This window comes from Aythya ferina, assembly GCF_964211825.1.
Source record: "Aythya ferina genome assembly, chromosome: 15".
NCBI lineage: Eukaryota > Metazoa > Chordata > Aves > Anseriformes > Anatidae > Aythya > Aythya ferina.
In genome coordinates, this window is record NC_140314.1 from 11,294,885 (window position 1) to 11,315,382 (window position 20,498).

The following is a 20,498-nucleotide window of genomic DNA, read 5'->3' on the forward strand; positions in this document are numbered from 1 at the left end:
GGGCCGGGGGGGATAACGGGGGAAGGGGACGCGTTTTGGGTGGCTGCACCGGCACGGGGAGCCCCCGGGGGCTGCGTGGGGCTGAGCGGGGCGCGGCCGGCACCGGGGGGGTGGGGGGGGGCCCTGAGGAGGCCCCGGTACCGGGGGGGGGGTGCGGGGCCCGCCCGCTGCGTGCCGCGCCTGCGCCTGACGCGGCGGCGGCAGCCAATGGGGCCGCGCGTTGTTGCGCGGTGCCCGCGGAAGAGCAGCGGCCGCCGGTGGGTGCCCGCCGCGGGCCCGGCCTCAGCCGCCGCCGCCGCCTCCTCCTCCTCCTCCTCCTCTCGCCATGCGCTGAGCGCCCGGTGCCGACCCCCCCCCGCCTGCAGCGCGCCCCGCGCCCCCCCGAGGTGAGCGGGACCCGGCCGGGACCCCGGTTTGTGTGTGTGTGTGGGGGGGGGGGTGCGGGAGGGACCGGCGGGCCCAGCCGCGGGCCTCACCTCAGGCGCTCGGCGTTCTGTGGCGGCCCCCCGCGGCTGTCGGCTCCCCCGCAGCCGGCTGGGATCCCGAGGACAGCCGCGAGGTGCTCAGGGCCCGGCTCCCCGCTGGTGGCCGCACGGGGCTGTCAAAGGGCCCGGCCGCTGCCCGGATCCCTGTGCTGCGATCCGAGGTGCTCGGGGCGCTGGGCACGCACCGGGCGTGGGTTTTCCATCACTATTCTCAGCGCAAACTGGAAGCGTTTGCCTTTTTCCAGCTCCCGTTCCTTGTATCTGCCACCCTACGGACTGCTCTGCTGTTGTATCGGTCCTGTGGCACCGGGGGCTGCCCGCAGCTATGGGCAGCTTCGGGTTTGGTTGTCCCGAGAGCCCGTGCCCTGCCCCAAAGTACCACCAGCAGGCTGGTTCATCCGTTCTCCCATCTCGGTTTTATGAACGTTTTATAGCTGGGAGTGCCTCTTCGTTAAGAATTCATGCTGGATTTATTTCCTTTCTCAGTGTGCTCTCCCTTTCACCCCCGTGACTTCTTTTCTTTAAAAGCTTTTAAAGAGAATACTTCTGGTAACGCTTTGGGCGTGCCAGCACCCGGGTTTTGTTTCCTTTTTGTTGTTGTTTTGTTTGTTTTCTTTTTTTAAATAAGCCACTTGAGCGTATGAATAAGCTGTAAGAGATTTCTAAGAAGTGATGATATTTTAAATGCAAATAATAATAATATAATAATAAATAAGACTCGCAGTGTGCAGTGACTGGAGTATGGGCTGCCTTCTCTTGCAAGAGGACACTGGGGCAGCCTCATGCTCCTCGCTGCAATGCTGGGGAGTGCCCAGCACCAGGCTGCTACAGGAGGCGGTTTTAATGCATAGGGCAGAAAAGCAGCTCTGCTACGTCTCGGAAATTGGTGCTTTAATTAGTCGTTACGTGCCTGGCAGCAGTAAAGGAACGTGCCCTGTCCTGCCGCGCCGTGTTGTTCTCTGAACCCGCTGTCGTCTCTCAGCTGGTTGCTTGGTGTGTGCACGGCCAGGTGCCTTCACACATCTGAGTAATGGGCAAGGAGCAGAGAAACTGCTGTTCTAGGGATGCTCTCTTAAAACAGAGGGGTTTCTTAGCCCAGAGGGGTGTCACCGCGTCTCCTGGTGCCGAGGCTGGCCTCGGATGGTGTGAAACCCTGGGGGAGCTGCAGGTGGAAATCAGGAAACCGGTCCTTTGTAGCTGGAAGCTTAGCGAGCCTTCAGCTCACCACGTGTATTTATTTGCTTGAGTACTTCCCTGCCTGGTGCTGTTTCTTCCCCAGAAAGGATGATCTTTACGTGCACAGGGGCAGCTTTTAGTGGTGTTGGGCCAGCACGGTCTGACAGGGCTCTGCCAGGTGCCTGTGTGGGAGCCCAGGAGCCTTCCTCCTCCTCCTCCTCTTTTCCTTCGCTCTGCCCCGGCTGCTCCCAGCACCGTGAAGCCGGCAGGAGCTGGAGAAACCCCTGCAGGGGGTGCTGGCCCTCCTGACAGCCTTGGTGTGGGTACCTGGCAGGGTGTGGGGCAGGGGAACTCCCCTGGCAGCGCCTCACGGAGCTGATCCTGAAGCCGTCACAGCTCTGCTCTCCTTGTGCTCGCTGCTGGCTGCGGGTGGCACAAAGAGTTTCGTGTCTCGCACCGCCTGCTCCCACCCACGCTCTCCTCCCAGCAGAGAGGTAGAGCTGGAGCCGGTCAGCTTTCCAGCCTTAGCTGAAAACGCTGGAAGTTTTTTTTTCTCACACTGGAAAACACCGAGGAAGGAGAAGAAAAGCAGCTTTTAAGTACAAGATCACGGAGAAGAACAAATGTAGGGAGTTTGTCTGCCAGCTAGGGAAGGAATATCTTTTTCAACCCCTACGAAGTTGGTTGCTAGCGTCTCCTGTGCTGGCGTAGGCAGTGACTGGGTTTTGCCGACAGCGTGGTAATGAGGACAGCGGCTGGGAAATGGAGGCAGGCTCGAAATTCCCTCTCCCCGTGTTAGCACTCCGCTAGGCTGATTTTCGGGCTTTTTTAGTCACTACGTACATCTTGTGTGGAGCTGTTTATGCTAAGCCTGAAATGGCAGCGGGCCCGCGTGTGTGAGGAGCTGCCTGGGGTTCCTCGTGTTCCGGAGGAGCAGCTGCCTGCTGGAACCGTGCCGTGCTCCGCGTGTGCAAGGCGTGGGGTCTCCTCTCCCGAGCTTCTGTTGTGACCCTTTGGCTGGAGCTCCCTGCAGTGCTGCTGCCACAAAGCAGATTTTCTCTGCCGCATCTTACCAGGGAGAGATTTACCAGCAGAACCCTCTTAGTGCTTCTTGCTCGCCGTTCCCCAGAGGAATGGCTCTATCTGGGGCAGCGGGAAGCTGTGCCTTTTGCAGTGCGCTTCAGGGATGCGCTACGTGGGTACCGGCTCACGTGAAATCTCCAGCTTCAGTGCCACAGCCTGAGCTGCAGGGTCAGGGAGCAGCCCAGAAGGCGAGTGGGAGGCTCGTGTTTGTTCTGCAGGGAGGCTGACGGAGCAGACCTTGGGAGCCCAGAGGACCGGGGATACGGATATAAAAGGAATTCCCTAACAGTGAGTGCTCTCATTTCAGGTAACTGCTGCTTGCTGCGCAGCTAGCACGACGTTTTGCCTTCTCCTCTCTTAACAGCCTCTTTCGCAGTCTGTGTCAAATTCGGGTCCTTCTCGGCAGGAGGCCAGCTGGAGGCTGCGGCGATCCCGTGCGTTTGGCTCCAGGTCCTGCGGTGTGCGCCTCGCTCTGGGCAGAGCAGGGGGCGAGGGGCAAATGCGTTCCTTAAAACGACGCCTGCAGGATTTTGGTGCTGAGGCTGGGCTGGCAGGGTGCTGCGGGTGGCAGTCCTGCCTGTGCTGGGCTGGCTCAGGCAGACAGAAATCTTTCGTTTTTGCAGGGAGCCTGAGGGCTCACTGGCACAGTTGTGTCCTCTAAAACCAAGGCTGCCCTCCAGTCTCTGTGGTGCTGAGATAACCGCAGCTCTCTGTCCAAGACATTCTTGCTGGCTTGTTGTTTCTGAGGCAGGTGGGGTCTGTGGGCTGGGTGCTGGGCTGACAGCCTGAATTGGAGATGTGACAGCCCAGGGGGTTTGCGGGGAAAGCTAATCGGCATCAGCTCTGTGCACAGGAGGAGGTTGCTGCTAAAGGAGCCAAAATGAGAAGCACCAAGTCTTGAGCTGGTGCGTGCAGCTGAATCACAAGGTGTCTGCGAAGAGCTTTTGGACTCGCTGCTTTTGGTTCTGGCAGAAACTAAAGAAAAATATAACACTGAGATCCAAAGGAGTCACGGACTCCCGCAGCATGACGATATCACAGCATCAGAGCCTGCTCCAGCCAGATGATGATATTACTTTCAGACCAAGGCATAAAATCCATGGTTTTGTCCTACTTTTCCCATTAAAACAGCCTTGCTTGCTTCTGCTAATTTAGGCAAGTAAGTGCTGGCAGTTTTGGGGAACAACCCCGTAGGATGTGAAGGACACGAGAGAGGAGGTGACATTTCCACCGTGCTACCTGCCTGTGAGCGCTGAGCTCCAATGCTTTGTGTAATGTGCTGGGAGTGAGGAGAGCCACATCTCCTGCAGCTCCCTCATCGCTCGTCCTCAGCGAGCCTGAACATGGTTCCTGGAGGGAGCAGGAGCAGGAGCACGAGGTGAAAGCACCAAGTGGCGACTGCCCAGGGGATGTGCCCACGCTGGGATCCCAGGCAGCGTGTTTAATTCCCATGGTTTTCAGTCTGAAGGCATGGGTGTGCTCCGGGGACACAGAGCTGGGGGCTTTTTTTTTTACCTGCCAGACGCAGGAATGTCTGCAGCAAGCTCATACTGCCTGAGTTTGATCTCTTCCCAAAGCAGGAACAGAAGAGATCCACGTGGTGGGCACACTGCAGTGTTTTCTTCACCTTGCCTGGTTGGTAATCAGAGACGTAGCACTGGTAAGCGTTAATAGGTCCCAGAGAGCCAATTTCAAGGCTGAAAATCGTTTTTATTCACACAGGCCTGTATTTCTCAAACGCTTCTCTGTGGCTGGAAGGCAGAGCCCCTGAAAAATCTGCAGGGGCTCCTCCTGTAGCGCTTCAGCCTTGTCAGTGTGTCCTGTGGGTGCTAGGGGAGCAGGGCTGTCCTCGGGTGCCCTCTGCATGTGGCAAGAGGAGCCATCCCGTGGTGCTGGGTGACCTGACCCAGGCTGGGTCGAGCCTGATGCCCTCCAGAGGGGCCTTCCAACCTTTTTTTTATTATTATTCTTTGACCAGAAGAAGCAGGAGCTAGGTATCAAACCAAATACTTTATTTTTTTTCAAATGTTGGTTCCTCTTGCTTTGTTAAAGTTGACTTAAGTCCTAGAAGCACCTCTTTGACATTCTTGGTAATGAATTCATCATCTCTTCCAATCCGGCCGCGGTTCCGTTGTATTAAATAAAAGGAGCTCAGTTACAGGGGTATCTGGGTGGAACGCTCCCTGCGAGACCGGTAACCTAAAAACACAGCAAGCTTAAAATGAAATGCAGAAGGGAAATCTTTACTTCTTTGCTGGAATTAAACCTTTGGCTGCTTCAGATTGAATGGTTTAATGGAAACCAAATCCCCTGTGCCAGATGGTGCAGGGCAGAGAGACGGAGCCCCCGAGCTCCCGAGTCTGGGTCTGGTTTGGGCGCTGCGCTGCTCGGCCGCAGCTCACATGCTCCTGCCCTGCATTTTGAGCAGCTCTTGCAATTTCACCCAGGCTTTGCCACCTCCTGTTTGTTTGCAAGCGAGGGAGGATGCCAGATGTCCCTAAACACTTTGTGTTCTGTTTCCCTGGAAGGCTCATTGCTGGGCCCTGGGGGCTGTCCACGCAGTCCCAAATGAGGGTTTGCTGCCCTTACTGGGGCGGCACCTCCAGGGCAAGGAAATCCAGCCCTTGCCTTTCCAGGGAGGGAAACCCAGCTCTGGTCTGCTGCTGCACACGTTTCCATGGCATAAATTTTTTATTTGGGATTTTCACGAGCTTATCTGGACGGAAGTGGAAATCCAAGTAAAATTTCACAAAAATGGCATCTTAAGGTTTTTCGTTGTTCAAATCCAAGCCATGTGTGTGGGATGCATGAGGCAGAATCAGTGTTAAAGCCTGTCCCGTAGTGCTGAACAGGAGAAATCTTAACGTGTTGGATCGCCTGGCCAGGCTTTGAAGGCGTGGAGCTGCTTGAGGGATTTTCAAAAGCATTTAAGCAGCTTTTTGCCAAATTCGAGTAAGCATCGAGCTTTATCTTGCATTTGAGCTCCCTGTTGAATTTGGAGCGCTGATTCTAAGCTAAACTCAAACTGAGACCTGCTCCTGCATGGTGGGAGCTGGAGGTGCTGGTGGTGCAAATAGGTCGGTGCCCACACGCCCCTCGGAGCGCTGGGTGGGCGCTGGTAGCTCAGGGGTCCTGCCCATCCCCTGGGCTGCTGCTGGAAGCTGAAGGCTCCGCTGCTTTTTGGACAGAGGTGTGAAATGCTGACCTTCAGTTCATTCAAGCTAGGACTTACCGATGCCGAATGTGCATGACGTTGTTTTTAAGTAGTAGCTTTGGATCTTACACTCTGCTTTAATTTTAATTGCACGTTAAGTCAGCTTGTTTATTTAATGTACTTACTATTTCTGTTCATCCTATTCCCATTGCTGCCAAATGTTACTGAGAATATGATGAGTTCCTCTGCAGCTGTCCAACGCACACAAGGCCAAAATTGCTCTCTTAGATCTGGGGTTTAGAGGTAACGTTTTGCAGTTTGACTCAGTGAAGTAAGGCAGAAGACTGCCACAGATGCTCAAAGCCTTTGGTCAAAGCCCGGTGAGGCAGAGAGGCAGAGCATCAGGTCAGCTGCAGCAGTCCCAGGCTGTGGCCGTCACCTGAACACAGGCTGAAACCTGAGAAAAAGTTATTAAAAGAAAGGAGGTAATTTCACTGCGGGTTTCCAAAATGGATCGGATCTCCTCTGATGAGCTGCGTGGGGCTGAAGCGCTTTGCCTTGCAGCAGCCACTGCATGGCCTCAGAGGTCAGCACTCGGTGTCTTGGTGTTGCAGTAGATAAATAGCTGATACCTAGAGGTGCCTTTAACACTGATGTTGGCTTTTTCCTTCATAATTCCAACACGCCTTTGTCCTGTAAAACCAAGCTGGCTCTAGAAGTGGTGCTTACAGGTGGAGCTTCTCTTGGCACAGTCATATCCTGCCAGCTCTTAGGGCGGGATGTTGCCAGCAAATGTGGGTGAGGTTTTATTTTCACTCAAGTGTTTCGCTGCTCTAATTGTGCTGCTGTTGTGATCTCAAGTTCTCCCTAATGGGAGAAAGGAAAGGAGGGACTTAGAAATAAATTCTGGGAGCAGCTCTAATGGTTGTGCTGGGGATGTACAACGACATGCCACGTGAGTGAATTTCTGCCTCACCTTACTGTAAGGTGCTTCGTTGTAACCTCACTTTTCTGCGTGGCAGGAAAACCTGGGACTTCTCTGTGGATTGAAAGACTTTGTGTGCTGGCACATTGCTCAGATCCTTGGTCTCACCTGCTCCGTGCCCAGCTGTGGCACCCTTCCCAGCAGAGTTGGAGGCGGTTCCATCGTCACGTCTGCAGCAGGAGGAAGGATGCTCACTGGCGCTGGTATCTTCACAGCACAAAGCCCATGGATGCATCTCCCACCTCCTGCTTTCCCTGCCCATCTTTGTCTTCTGGGGCAGCTCCAGAGCTCCTTAGAAGCCACAAGCTCCCTGAGAGGGCAGAGAACGGCATGCCCAAACGCAGGGGGTCCCCGCGGCTGGCAGCAAGTGGTTAGCTTGGCAAGAAGCTGCTACTGAAAACGTTTGAACTACCCCAGCAGCATCTAAAGGGCACAGAGGGGCTGATGCTGTGGTGCCTGGCGTGGCACAGCGTTCACATCCTGCATGCCTGTGTTGGAGGCCCTGCCCTGCACACACAGAAATGCTTTGAGTCTGGCGTGGGCAGGCTCTGGGTTTTGGCACAGGTTGTTTCTTCCTCAGAAACCATTTTCTGGGCATGTCCTTCCTGGTAGCTGTCTCTTCGTGTGACTTGGTCTAAGTGTTTTTCCCCGTGTGGGCAGTAGTTCCTGAATATCTAAGTTCTTAATGGTTAAAGCAGGTGTTCTTCTTCCCTGCAGGTGCCCACTACAAATTTTCCCAGTTTCTTGAGAGCTGTGTGCAAACCAAACCTATCTTCGAGTGCTCCCAAGACACAAAGGCACCCAGCTGGCGTCCTGCCTGCAGTCCACGGAGACTGCTGGCTGCAGCAGGAGCAGTGATCGTGTGGCCTGCCTGTGATTACGGACAGTAGGTGCTTCAGACAAGGCCAAAAAATAATAATGATTATGAAACGCTGTCAGAGCTGGTAATCAGCTTATGCGTGAGGATTTGGAGTTCCTCTGTCATTAGTCTAAGTGGTGTCACTCCCATGTCACGGCCACTTGTGCATCATTAATCTCACAACTTTCTCTTCGTTTTCTTCCACAACTTGCTGCAAATCTGGGGAGTGCAGAAGCATTTCTGATTGCTGTCTCTAATTCCAGCTGCTCTCCTTTCTCCCAGCACTGAGAGCGAGCGACCTTTCTCTCTACTGCTCTTAGCTGCTTTGTGCTGTCGTGGCTGATTTTATCTTTGCCAAGTGCCAACTTGCTAGCTCGTGTACCAATGAGCTACAGGTTTGGAGGCAGCTTCAGTAATCGCTCTGTGAACTAGTTGTAAAGCACATGTGAGAGTGCCTGAAATATGATTGATTTTGCCTTTTTGAAAGGACGTTGAGTGAGCCCCTTTTCTGGCCTACTATTTTCTATGGCTAAAAACAGTGTAGGTTTTTGTGGGGGTGTTCTGTGCCTTCGCTGTTGAAGACAGAGTGCCCAAAGGTCTCTTGAAAATCCAATGGTAGTTAAGTGCTTTTTGTGCTGGATACCTTCATGGCATAGGTTCTTTCTTTCTGCATTCATGCCTGTGGGATCTTAGTTTACTAGGCACTAACTAGAGGCAAATAGTTGCCTCTTAGCTGGCTGGCGTGAGGACACAAGGCTCTGTGTATTCCAAAGTGATTGGCCACAAAACGTGGGCCACTTCGCATTCAGCGGGTTGCCACAAAATCCTTGTCCTGTGAAATTCTGTGCTTTCCACTAAATTGCCTTTACTTTTCCTCGTGGATGGCAGGCTCGTTGCCCGCCGTGGCCCAGCCTGTTTCAGCAGTGCTGGCAGTGCTGATGTTCCACTTCCCTCCTTCAGCTTTCCGCCCTGCCTGCCTGTGCTGCAGGCCACCTTAGCTGCCCTCTAGCTCCTGGCCTCTTTGTGCCATCCAAATGGTTCCTTGCCCCTCGAAGTCCTGCATGCTCACACTTTTTATATCTCTAAATGAACTTATTATTTTTGTTTGCAAATAGTAGTGGTTAGAAAGACTGAAAAACCTCCTGGGATAAATGGTTTTGATGATCTCCGTGGTGGCAGTGTGTCCTGTTCTCCACACTTGGTCACTCCCATTAACTGTCATCCTTGAACGCTGCTAACGAGCTGCATGGCTGCAGAGTGCCATGGCCAGAAGGGCCTTGGAGCCCTACAGCAACTTTCGGTAGGTCGCGGGACATCTTAGCAGTGGGACTGCTGCAAGGTGGTGCTGTGAACCTGTAGGAACTGTTTGTCTCTGCAAGCAAACATTCCTGCGAGATAAAATACCATTTAAATCAGTTGTATTTGGCCATGACGACTGCTGCTGTGCCTCGCTTCGCCTGCCCCCAAAATGGCATCCTAGCTTGTTTCCACATCTCCCCTACAGCTTCGCACCTGTATTTTCTTAAACCTTTTGCTAACTTTTCATTCTCACTGTGGGCACCAAGCCGTGCCTAAAGCACCATCTCAAACACCTGCTTTTCTTGTGCCCTACGTCCTCCCCGAGGCAGCCAGACAGGTGGGTGGCTCTCGGTGCTGCCATAAAGCTCCTCCTGGCACCGTGTCTGCAGAAGACCTGGCAGTAGGTTTCTAGTGAGCTGTTAACTGCAGGTTTCCACAGAGATCCCTGTTATAATCCACAGTTCTGCAGCGTAGTCTGTAGATTTCCTCCTCTCTGCCCTGAAGAGCTCTTTGCTGGTGCAGCAGGTAGCGTAACGGAGCTGGCTCCAGTGCTGTTAGAAAGCCTGGCCTCTGCCAGTGCAGCCCACAGGAGGAGGTGTCTTAACCCAGAAAACTAGCTTGGAAAGGCAATTCTTAAAGCGTGAGTCTTACAAGCTGTTTTTCTGCACAGTTGCCCAAAGCAGGCCTGATTTGGGGCTGGGGCTGGGTCTCTGGGCTCTCACAAAGCCTTTTCTGCTGCACGTAACCAGCAGGCACCATGCCCTCCTGTGCATGTGTGGCGCGTTGGAGTTTCCCTTTGGAGCAGCCTTTGGAAGCAGGCAGGCTTGGCAGTTTTAGATCTGGCTTTAAATGGGTAGACGGGGAAAAGCAATTCTCATCTGATGCAAAGCTGAGAGATCCAGCGCATTCTCAGGGTGGCGCCGAACACGTGTGGGGCTGACAAACGGTTTGTGTCGGTTCTGCTTCTGGACTCCGCGCTGCTCCGGGCTCTGCTAACACCAGTGTGCCACGGGGCTGTGTGGAGGGACAGGGCTTGGGTCTCGAGTGTTCACCTGGGTATTTGTGAAACACGCGGTGCCAGGCAGGGGCCTTGTATTTTCTTGCATTTAAATTTTCTTCAAATGTGTAAAGCACCCAGGTTTGGGCGTGCGATGCATAGAGGACGGAGCGAGTCCGTGCTCGCATGCCTGGTGCTGGGAGGGGAGTTACCCCGCTCAGCAGGGTGCTCGTGGCTTTGTCTGGCCTTTTTTAAAGCTGGCTTCAGCTCCAGGATAATGCACGATGCCCGCCTAGCTCTTGGAGAATACAACATTAGATAAACACGAACTGATCCTTGCAGGAACGTGTCCTGTGCTGGCCCTGCCTCTCCTGCAGCGGCTGCTCCGTGCTGCGAGGTGCCTGCCTTCCCTGCTCAGTATCGACAATCCGCTGCTCTCACGGGTGTTCGTTTAGCTCCAGTTTGTCAGTGCTGAGACTATTTTTAAACGGTTGGCTGAGAAAGGGCGTTGACTTATAGGAGCATCGAAACCTCTCAGGAATTAGAAGATTTACGAGCAAGAGGAGCGCTGCTGGTGCAAACCCGCGTGCCTGCATGCGGAGCGACAGCGGGGGCCTGGAGCCTCGCCATGGCTGGAGCTGCTCTGCTCCTGTGCTCTCCTTTTTCCCAGCCCGGAGCCTGTCCTGCAGTATTGCGGAGCTGATGGGATTTTTAAAGGAAGCTGCTCAAAGGGCAGAGCCAGCCCAGCAGGAGCCTGCTGAAATCGGTTCCTTCTCAAGTCCCCGAGCCTCAAAGCAAGAGCACCGGAGAGCTGAGCGTCCCTTCCTACAGCAGGGAGTGCACTCGTGCAGCTTTCTCCTTATAACTCAGCCTTTCAAAACCAAGATTTGGACCTCCTAAAATTTGTGGAAGAAAATAAAGGAAAAAGAAATCTGATTAAACCATGGGTATATTTTTCTTTACATCCTGGCCTGTTCTTTGACCTGGCACTAGGAGGGCTGGAATGAGGCTGAGAAAGCTGCAGGTGGACGGCTGCGGAGTGAATTGTGCCCTGCCCTGCCTCTGCTGGCCCTCTGGGGCTTTGTCCTAAGGCATGTTCTCAAGCTCTGGTCTTCATGCTGTACGTGGTTTTACAGCCACTTACAGCCTGCTTCTTCCTATCTGATAGCTTTTTAAAGAGGTCTGAGGACATTGGAAGCGTCCTGTGCATGGTTAGCAGGGCTGTGGCCATACTGTGGTGAAGGAGAGGGGGCTTTGGGGATTTCTGTGTTTGAGTGTGCTCTGCTGGGCTGCAGAGCCAGCACCCGGGGAGCTGTAGTGCATAGCAACGAGGGGAAACTGTCCCATTTCTCCAGCAGAAGTTATTAAAAAAAAAAAAAGCAAAAAAGATTCTAAAAGCCCTACTTACATGTGAAGTGGAGACCAGAGGATTGTGTAAGGGGACTTTGTAGATGTTCTTCTAGTAGTGCTTCCTTTTTAAGCTCTTTGTTTAATTTTGTTTTGACAAAATGTTGATCCCGTACAGAGATTGGAAGAGCTCCACGCGTTGGAAGGCACGCTTGGCACGCTCCTGGCTGCATTCAGTGCAGCGTCCCTCTCTGCTCTTCTGGTCTGGGTCGTGCCACGTGCTTCTTCTCACCAGCATCAGCAGCCTGCCCTGTGCTTGTCACCGCAGCTGTCACCTGTGTGGCCATCGTGGTGCTGGCAGGCTGTGCCAGGACACGAAGTGAGCAGTGAGCTGCGCCCGGCCTCTCGGCACCAGGGGTCCTGGTCGCTGCTCGAGCTGGTGATGCCACAGTTCACTTCAGCTCTTTTGAACCTGTTCTGCTCGGAAGAGAATTCCCTTGGTACTGGGAGCTGCCTGTGCACAGATGCCAGCCTGAAGCCGAGTCGGAGCTGTCTGGTCAAACCTAACGTGCTTTCTTCTCTTGCAGGCGTGAATGACAGAGGAGGTGCCTCCGACTGCACTTTCCGACGTAAACCTGCGTCTTCTCTGCCACGATGACATAGACACGGTGAAACAGCTCTGTGGTGACTGGTTCCCAATCGAGTACGTTCCTGGTCGTGGGTACGAGGTGGCGGGGATCTAGAAACACGGGGTGTGGGGCTGTGCTGCTCCAGCTCAGAACGGAGACTGAGGGCTCTGCAGCCATCTGGGCTGCTGCTACGACAGCAGCGCGTCCTGACCCTTCTACGTGCTGTGGTGGTGTCCCTGTTCAGGAGCTGCTGTTGCCTGTCCTTCAGAGCCCCAACAGCATCTGAAAGTTCAGAACGCAGCCGTTGGCAGGAACATGGGCATTGTCACTAAGGGGGTGGATCAGCTTCTTGGGAAAGACTGTAAGACATGGGAAAGGATCGTACCTGCAGGAAGAGAAACAGTGTCTCTGTGCTTGTGGAGTGAAGGTGTGTTCTTGAGTGTGTGCCAGGAGAGTGTTCTCAGAGTGAACCAAACCAACAAGGAGCTCCTGTTCCTACGGGGTGTTGCTCTGAATGTCCCAGGAGGGAGACCAGACAGTGCTTGCTGTGTGCCTGGGGTCCCTTTTTCTCCTGCAGCGGCATGCTGTGCTGTCCCCAGCTCACAGGGCCATTTGCACCCTCTGAAGTGGGCTTTTGTTGAGCCCAAACCTCTGGACGGAGGAAACTTGTGCAAAACTAAGCAGCAAAGGCCTCACAGATTTTTTATCAAATATATTCTGTCAGCATAAATAATTTTATAGTAGGCATTTCTGTAGATCTAAAGGAGAGCTGTCCTCTGCTTTGTCCCGCTCTGTTGTCTCCTGCTTGGCTGGACGCAGCCCACTTGCATTTTCATTTTTATTGTTTGGGCTGTCCCACAGCAGACCTGAAGCCGTGGTGATGCTGAGGTGAATGTAAGCCCTTGTGAGACACAGGCTGCACAAAGCACCTTCCTGATGAGAAGCTGCTGGCAGTGCCATTGAAGGAGGCGATATTGCTGCAATGATGGAAGCGAAGGCTCTGGGCAATGAATACAAAATGCAAGTTTGTCTTAGCAAGGCAGCGGACCATGACAGGAGCAACCTCCGTGGCTTCTTAAGTGCAACTGGGGGAAAAAAGCGTGCTGCCAAATGGGGTACAACAGCAGTTTGTTTCATGGTACCATACAGCAGTTAAGTCAGGAAAGGTAGATAACGTACTGGCCCGGATTTTATGGAGTAAGTTAAGCTTATAGCATAGAAAGAGCTCAGCCATGTGTCAGTCCAAAGCTCCTTGACTACATTTCCCTGCAGAACATAGACCTTTCAGCTTCCCTCCCTCAGTCTTGTCTAAAATTGGCTTGCGGTTCCAGTGACTGGCACTTAAAGATGCTGCTGCTTGTTTGAAGTGGAGTGCAATGTTGGCTGCTCCTGTGGGATCTGTTCTCCAAATGTTCCTGTTCTTCCTTCCTTCCCAGGTACCCTGACTCATGGTACCGAGATATCACTTCCAACAAGAAGTTCTTTTCCCTCGCAGCCACATACAGAGGCTCCATCGTGGGAATGATAGTAGCAGAGATCAAGAGCAGAACAAAGGTGCATAAAGAGGTAGGAGGACTCTGCTTCGGTACAAGATACCTCGCTTCTTGATGTGCTTAATTGGGATGGGGCCTGTTTGGGGTAGTTTTCCCGCCTCTGCTCAGGAGCTGTCAGGAGTTAATTGTGAAAAAGCAAGAACGTGATTTCCAGCTAATGAAGCAGGGGTGGTGGGATGTGTTTGAACATGGGCTGCTGAGCGGCCCGTTACCAGAAAGCCTGTTCCTGCTGCCTGATGTGCTGCGTGGAGGGATCAGGTAATGCAGTCGTAGACTAAAAGCCACTTTAATAATTCTTTTGCCAGCCTGTTTTCAGTGTGCCTGGTCAGTGTTAGTGGCTGAGGTCTGTGTACCTGCTCCTCTCTTATGCAAGGCATGACCTTCCTTAGCTGTACTGAGTCACTCCTGAGAGCTGTGACTTCCTGCAGCAGCGAGTGTCCTTCGTTCGCTGTCACTGTCTTGAACACAAAACAGAGGTGACCAGTCTGCAGGAATTTCAGGCCACAGGGATGACAGTTTGGAGGTCAGGAGAGACAGCACAGTATGGTCAGAGTGCTGAAGAAGAGGTGGTCACTGAAGACAGTGAGATAAAAGACCCCCCAGGTTATGGCAGGGAGAACAACACAGGAGAGTGGCCTAAAAAAAATCCAAAACATAGCATTCTACCAGCTACTAGGAAGAAAATTAACTGTGTCCTAACTGAAACCAGGACACACTGGTAGGAACCAGGAGCGCCGAGTGGCACTGGTCTCTTCACTCTAGCTATCTGGCTTCACCTCAGAGCTACCCAAAGTCAAACTGTCTTCAGCAACTCTAACAAAAGGCTCTTGTTCTAGCCAAACTGAAAGCCAGGGGCATGTTCAGGTACTGTTCTAAGCAACTGGGACTGTGGAGCATGTTTCTTGTCCTCCACGGCACTACAGCTCAGACTGAGAATGCAGGCAATAAAGACTATCCCTGATAAGCTACAGGGAATTGATCTAGACACTGATGCATAACTCCAAAAATGGCAGTTTGAATCCTTCTTGGCGAAGAGTGCAGGTATTTGTGGGCTTAGAGACATAACGTATATAGTAAGGAAACATCATGATGTGTGCTCTGCAATCGGAAGGATGATAGGGAAGCAGGAATACCACCTAGAGGACCTGCTCATTTCATTTTTCTCCCCACCGCCTTCCCCAGAAGCTTCAGCTAGGACTCCTCACTGAAGGGAAAATTCCTGCTAAAGCCTTGTTTTCAGGTGTTCCAGTGCAGGATTCTTGCTTTCTCCTCTGCCTCCCCACATATCTTACTAAATAACTTGTCATATCTCTACCCAGGATGGAGACATCCTAGCTTCCAGTTTTCCTGTGGACACTCAAGTTGCTTACATCCTAAGTCTTGGAGTGGTGGAGGAGTTCAGGAAACATGGAATAGGTAAGATGCTGCTACGTGACAGTTCTGTTGCTGTCCTACTTGCTACACCTGACTACTGGACTAAAGAGCTGCACCGTGCAACTCCAGTTCCCTTCTGAGACAAACTTGTCTGTGACTTGTCCCGGCAGTTAAGGTGATGCTCTCACATCCCACTTGTGCTGGCAGTGCAGGTACACTGAGAAGTTTTTGTTGGTGTAACAGCACAATGTACAAATGGTTCTGCAGAGTGCAGTCCCTCTCGTTCCCAGGGGACAGCTGAGCACACCCAAAAGTTGCGCTCCTGCTGCTGTCTGCACCAAGAGTCTGAGAAAAGCTGCCGGGGCTGAGAAGTCCTGGTACTTTGTCACTCATCCTGGAGCAGGGTTTGAAGCCTGTCTGGTAGGGACAAAAGGGGAGCGTGTACTCCCTGCCTTCTGCTTTTCTTCCACAGGTGTCAGAAGCCTGGTACCTGAGGCAGAAAAGTAGCTGCTCTTAAACTTGTAACTTAAATAGAACAGATGATTAGGGAAAGATGGACTGGGAAAAGAGCGTAACTCAGACCTGGTTTAGTCTGTCAAGTGCACATAAAGGTGAGCTCTGAGTGCCTGCTGCAACACACAGCAATTCTGCAGCCATTTGGAAACCTGCAGTCAGAAGGGGCCCAGCTCCATTTAGAGCAGGATGTGTTTTGTCATCAAATAAGTGCCCTGCTGCTGCAATTTCAAGCATAATCTGCATTTTTGATCTGCAAAAGGGAGTAGCCCAGGTTTGGCAGGATGACCCAGTTGCACACCTGGAGTCTCTTCAGTGGGTACAGGTATCAGCTTCTTTTCCTCGAGTCCTCCCTTCTTCCCCACTCATGTTTAGAAAGGTACAAACTGATGTGATGCGTTAAAAAGTGACTAGAAGAGACATCAGTGGGACTGCTGCATTTAAAACTTAAATTGAAATGCTGCTTTGTCTAAATTTTCTGTACACAGAAGAAAATGATTGCATGGAATAATGTTCAAAAGTTAGTAAGGGGGTCTTCTGTTCTGTAAAACTGTGGCTGTTTTGAGTCCCAGTTTCCAAATCCTATTTTTTTCAGCTCCATGTTGCTAGAGTTTTCTCCTTTCAGTATCAGCATTTCCTGTATCCATTAAATCTAGGTAGCAAGTTGCTATGCTTTCTGAAGATCTTTGGACTTGCATCTGTAGCAAAACAACCTAAAAAAGCTTCCTGCTGCTGCTTTTTCTGAGACCTCTCCCTTTTCAAGTGTTTTTCTACTTGTGTTTGAAGCTTCAGTCTTTCACTCAGGAGGCTTTTCAGCCCAGGCACACTTTTAAGCATTAAATCTCTGAATTTTCTCCGGCAGACATTGGAAGACTTTGGTTCTCTGCTATTCTTAAACCAGAGGGCAGTTGGGTTACTGTGAGTCATGAGTGGCATATCTCATAACAAAATCAAACCGTCCTCCTGTTGAGGTCTCCAAGTGTCTTTTTGTACTTGGCTGATAGAAACTCCTGCTAAGTCTCACGTAACCATAGGGTCACTGCTGTTGACTTCTGCTCCAAAACCCTGTGGGCCCTGCCGAAAATCATCTGTGCCCTGGGGATTGTGAAACAGCAGCGTAAATCTCATCCGTGTGCTTGTATTAGCTAAAGGATTTCTGCTGCACCTGACGGAGGAAGTTAGCCCTGCAGGTTCTGCGGGTCCTTCAGGCCGTGCCTGGATGAACCTCCAGGGCCAGTCTTCCGTGGCTGGGGTATCCTCTGGGCACTGCTCTGCTCTTCCCCTGCTGGCTAGTGGCTGTGGCAAAGTCAGGTTGAGTGAGACTGTGCCTCACCTCTTCTAAGAAGGGGACTTAAAATCCTGCCAAATCTTTAAATTTGAATTCAGTAGACACAACGCCGTAACCTGCTTGTAAAGTCCTGCTTTGACTCTGCTGTTTTAAATGGCCCTAAAATAAACATGATGGGACTGATAGCACTGAAAATGACTCACTGGCCTTACCCAAAGCCAAGAGCTGCTTGCCTGGGGATGAGTATCATTGGCAGGTTTCTGTGCCTGACTTATCTTTGTGGTTATTGAATCAGAAACATTTCTGCCTTTATAAACCTGTTCTGCGAAACTGTGCTCATAGCTGAGGTGAGGCTCATATTAAAGCCACGGAGCACTGTCCTGTTTAATGCCCGTGTGAAGCTCTGGGGAATGAGTGGGATCTGGGGTCCTCGAGTGTGGGCAGCAATTGCTGCTGGGTGCCCGAGATCTCAGCTGGGAGCTTTGAAGCCCCGTGCTGTCCCTTAGCAAGCAGCTACGCTGTGTAATTCTGCTGTTCCTTCCTTCAACAGGTTCTCTCTTGCTTGAAAGCTTAAAAGACCATATATCAACAACTGCCCAAGATCACTGCAAAGCCATCTACCTGCACGTCCTCACCACTAACAACACAGCAATAAACTTCTACGAAAACAGAGACTTTAAGCAGCACCACTATCTGCCCTATTACTATTCCATAAGAGGGGTCCTCAAAGATGGCTTCACCTACGTCCTGTACATCAACGGTGGGCATCCGCCCTGGACAATCTTATATCCTTTACCTGCAGCCTAGTTGCCAGTGAAGCATGCGAAGCAGGCACCAAACCATGTTTTAGGGTTAAAATGGCAATCTAGCAAAGCGTGAGCTGGCTATACGTGGGGACTGGTGCCTGCTCTGTTGTGAGCTTAACCGAGCTGATTTCCCTGAAGCCAGAAGGAAGGCAATGTTAGACAGATTTGACAGTGACCCTCTTGTGCCTAGACTTCCCCAGATCCTCTGGGAACGGTTCAAGGAGGCAGTGTAGTGCGGTAAATGAAGTTGGAGCAAGTTTGCCTGTGATGGAGAAATGCTCGTGTTAAGCCAACGTGCAAGGCAAGCTTTGGATGTGCACTGTGGGATTTAGCCAGCAGTGTGGCAGAAAAGCCCTTGGTCTTGCTTCCTGTTGCTTAGGATGCCCTGTGTCTCTGGCCTGGCCTCTGGGTGCTCTGGTGCAGGCTGCTCTCAAACTGAATTTGGGAGTTTGTTTCAGGCTGCTGGATCATGGAAAAGAAACTTGACCTTTCCTAGGTGTAGCTAAACAGTCCAGATCTCTCAGTGCAGGTGCGTGGATTGCAGCCCCCACAGTAACTTGCTGTGGAGTGCAAAGGAACTATAGCAACTGCTCCAATTACGTATTTCCACACAAGTTGGGGCCAGCGCTCCCAAATTGCCTTCTTTTGTGGTGTGAGGTAGGCCTGCTTTTGGTAGAAAGGAGCAGTAGAGCAATGTGAGGAGCAGATCTGTCTAAATATCTGAGCAGAGCAGCCTTCGCTGTGTCGTAGGGTGTCTTGAGCAAGTGCTAGTCCACTGAGTGCTTTAAGTTATTTTGAAGTTAGGTTATAAATGTCCTTAACTGCTGTCCACTGACTACCTACAGCACATTGGATCAACACTAGCCAGTCTGAGCCCGTGCTCAATTCCCCAGAGGATATATCGACAAGCCCAGAGCCTTCTCTGCAGCCTTCTGCCGTGGTCTGGCATTTCTGCCAAGAGCGGCATTGAATACAGCCGGACGATGTGACTTGCTCAGCAGCTGTACAAAAACCAAAGGTAGGTACCGGGGGGAAGCTCCCTGCTCTGCCGGCAGCAGCGATGTGCCTGGCTGCTGTTGGGGGCAGCCGAGAGCCCTGCAGGCAGCTGCTGTGCGAGCTGCTGGGTGAGGCGTCCTGGGCATCGCTGCGCTCTGGCCTCCAGCTGGTAGCTGAGCTGGTGCTGGTTGCATTTGAAGGGAATTTGAACTCTGATCTTGTTTACTTGAGCCCAGACTCTTACAGCAGATCCAGCTTGTCCCTGCTGTCTCTGGCCTTTTTCCCAGCTCTGTCAGACCAGCTTGAAAGACCCGGAACAACCGAGTCCTCGATATTTCCCAACACGGTGTCTGAGCACAATAACTGACAGCCAGTTTGCACGTTTCTGACAAAACGTCTGCAGAACAGTGGCTCTCTGGTACCCTGTGAGACCTGTAACGACTGGTTTCCCTAAGACAGTTGCCCTCTCTGTCTTCCTGTAGGATTGTTCTTCTTCCACCTCCCGAACCATCCGGCTCCGCACTGATTCCAGAGATGATGGCTCTTGGTCAGTGACCCAGCCCCCCGGAAAGGACTCCTTATTCCACAGATTGACCAAGATTTTGCAGACTTCGCGCTCGACTGGCTGCAGCCCCGACCTGTCCCCGTGGGCTGGGGGCTGCGAGCGCTGCCCGGGCCGGCCTGGCTCTGGCGTGAGGCAGCTGGCGGGGCCCAGGCCCTTCTGCATCACCGCTGTGTGCGTGCTGCACTGCCCCTGCCACGTCCCTTCCTCTGGACGGTTTGTTTGTGCTCGTACACGTGACGTGGAGGGCTTCGGTTGCTGCTTCTGTGCCGCAGCCCCAGCAGGCCGTGCGAAGGAGGGCGATGAATCTGCACTGGGCAACCTCCTCCGTGAGCTGTAAGCACCCCGGCAGGCCCTCGATGCCAGCAGCCGCAGTCTGCCCCGGTGGAGGGGGAAGTGGGGAGCTGGGCGGCTGCTTCTGGGCCCCGCTTCCTGCCCCTGGCAGGGGCGGCGGGGAGGGCACGTGCCTCGCCTGAGAAACGAGCCCAGCCCTCGGGCGTGGCGTAAAAAAGAAGCACCTAATTCAGGATGCACCAAGTAGAAGGCAGGGAATGAAATTGCTATTTCATAGTGAAATATATTATACTGTATAGATCCTTCTGCCTCTGTCTGAGTTGGGACTTTGCAGAGGAGGGGCCTGGGGCTGGGGAGCCCCTGCTGCAGCCAGAGCCCTTCTCTTCCCCTGCCTGCATCCTCCCTTGGCCTTGGGGCGTGCTCCTGCAGGGCCGTGGGTGTGGGAGCTGCACGCAGACCACTCCAGCTCTTCTCTGTTGGAGAAAAGCCCCCATGGCTGCTCGCTGGCATGCCCGAGGCTGCACTTTGTGGGCATGGCCATGGGGCTGTGCCCTCGGCCGCCCTCCCTGCGGCTCTGCGGGGCCTCGGGGCCTGGCCAGGCTGGCTCTGGGCTCACCAGCACGTAACTTCCAGCCTGCGGGGAGAGCCCCAGGGTCCCCGTGTGCTGCAGCCAGGCCAGGGCCCTTCCTGCACCTCGGAGCACAGGGAGCGAGCGCTTGGCTTTTTAGGGGGGGAGTTGCTGCAGCTGAGCCAGCGCCCGTGCCCCAGGTGCAGGGGTTCCTGCTCCCCTTCCCCACCTGAGGCTCGCTCCCTGCTCAGCACCGCGTTCCTCCCTCCCCTCTTGCATGCCAGTTTTGAAACTGGGGCTTAAGCAAAGGCAGCGTGAGCTGCAGCAGGTGGAGTGTGTGGGCAGGGAGAGGGGCTGAGCCGTGATCTGGGGCAGTGTGAGACCTAGGGGGAGAGAAAGTGGTAAGATCTGGCAGTCTGCGTGATGGTACAGAGTCAGTTTGGTGTTTGTAAGCCCCTAAAATGGGAGTAAAAGAGGAGCAGGGTGCAGGAGGAGAGCTTGCTGCAGGTGGTTCCCGGAGGAGGTTCCTG

The 20,498-nt window shown here is 53.0% G+C and overlaps 1 protein-coding gene across 1 annotated transcript; it reads left to right on the forward strand.

The window, feature by feature from the left end:
• The first annotated feature begins 279 nt into the window (after positions 1–279).
• On the forward strand, positions 280–19,702 carry NAA60 (N-alpha-acetyltransferase 60, NatF catalytic subunit). The gene is made up of 7 exons (XM_084537146.1): positions 280–386; positions 11,973–12,088; positions 13,451–13,580; positions 14,887–14,983; positions 17,293–17,527; positions 18,381–18,566; positions 19,027–19,702. Exons 2-6 carry the CDS (start codon positions 11,979–11,981, stop codon positions 18,535–18,537), a joined length of 729 nt encoding a protein of 242 aa, XP_084393272.1. The 5' UTR covers positions 280–386; positions 11,973–11,978; the 3' UTR covers positions 18,538–18,566; positions 19,027–19,702.
• Positions 19,703–20,498: the final 796 nt, after the last annotated feature.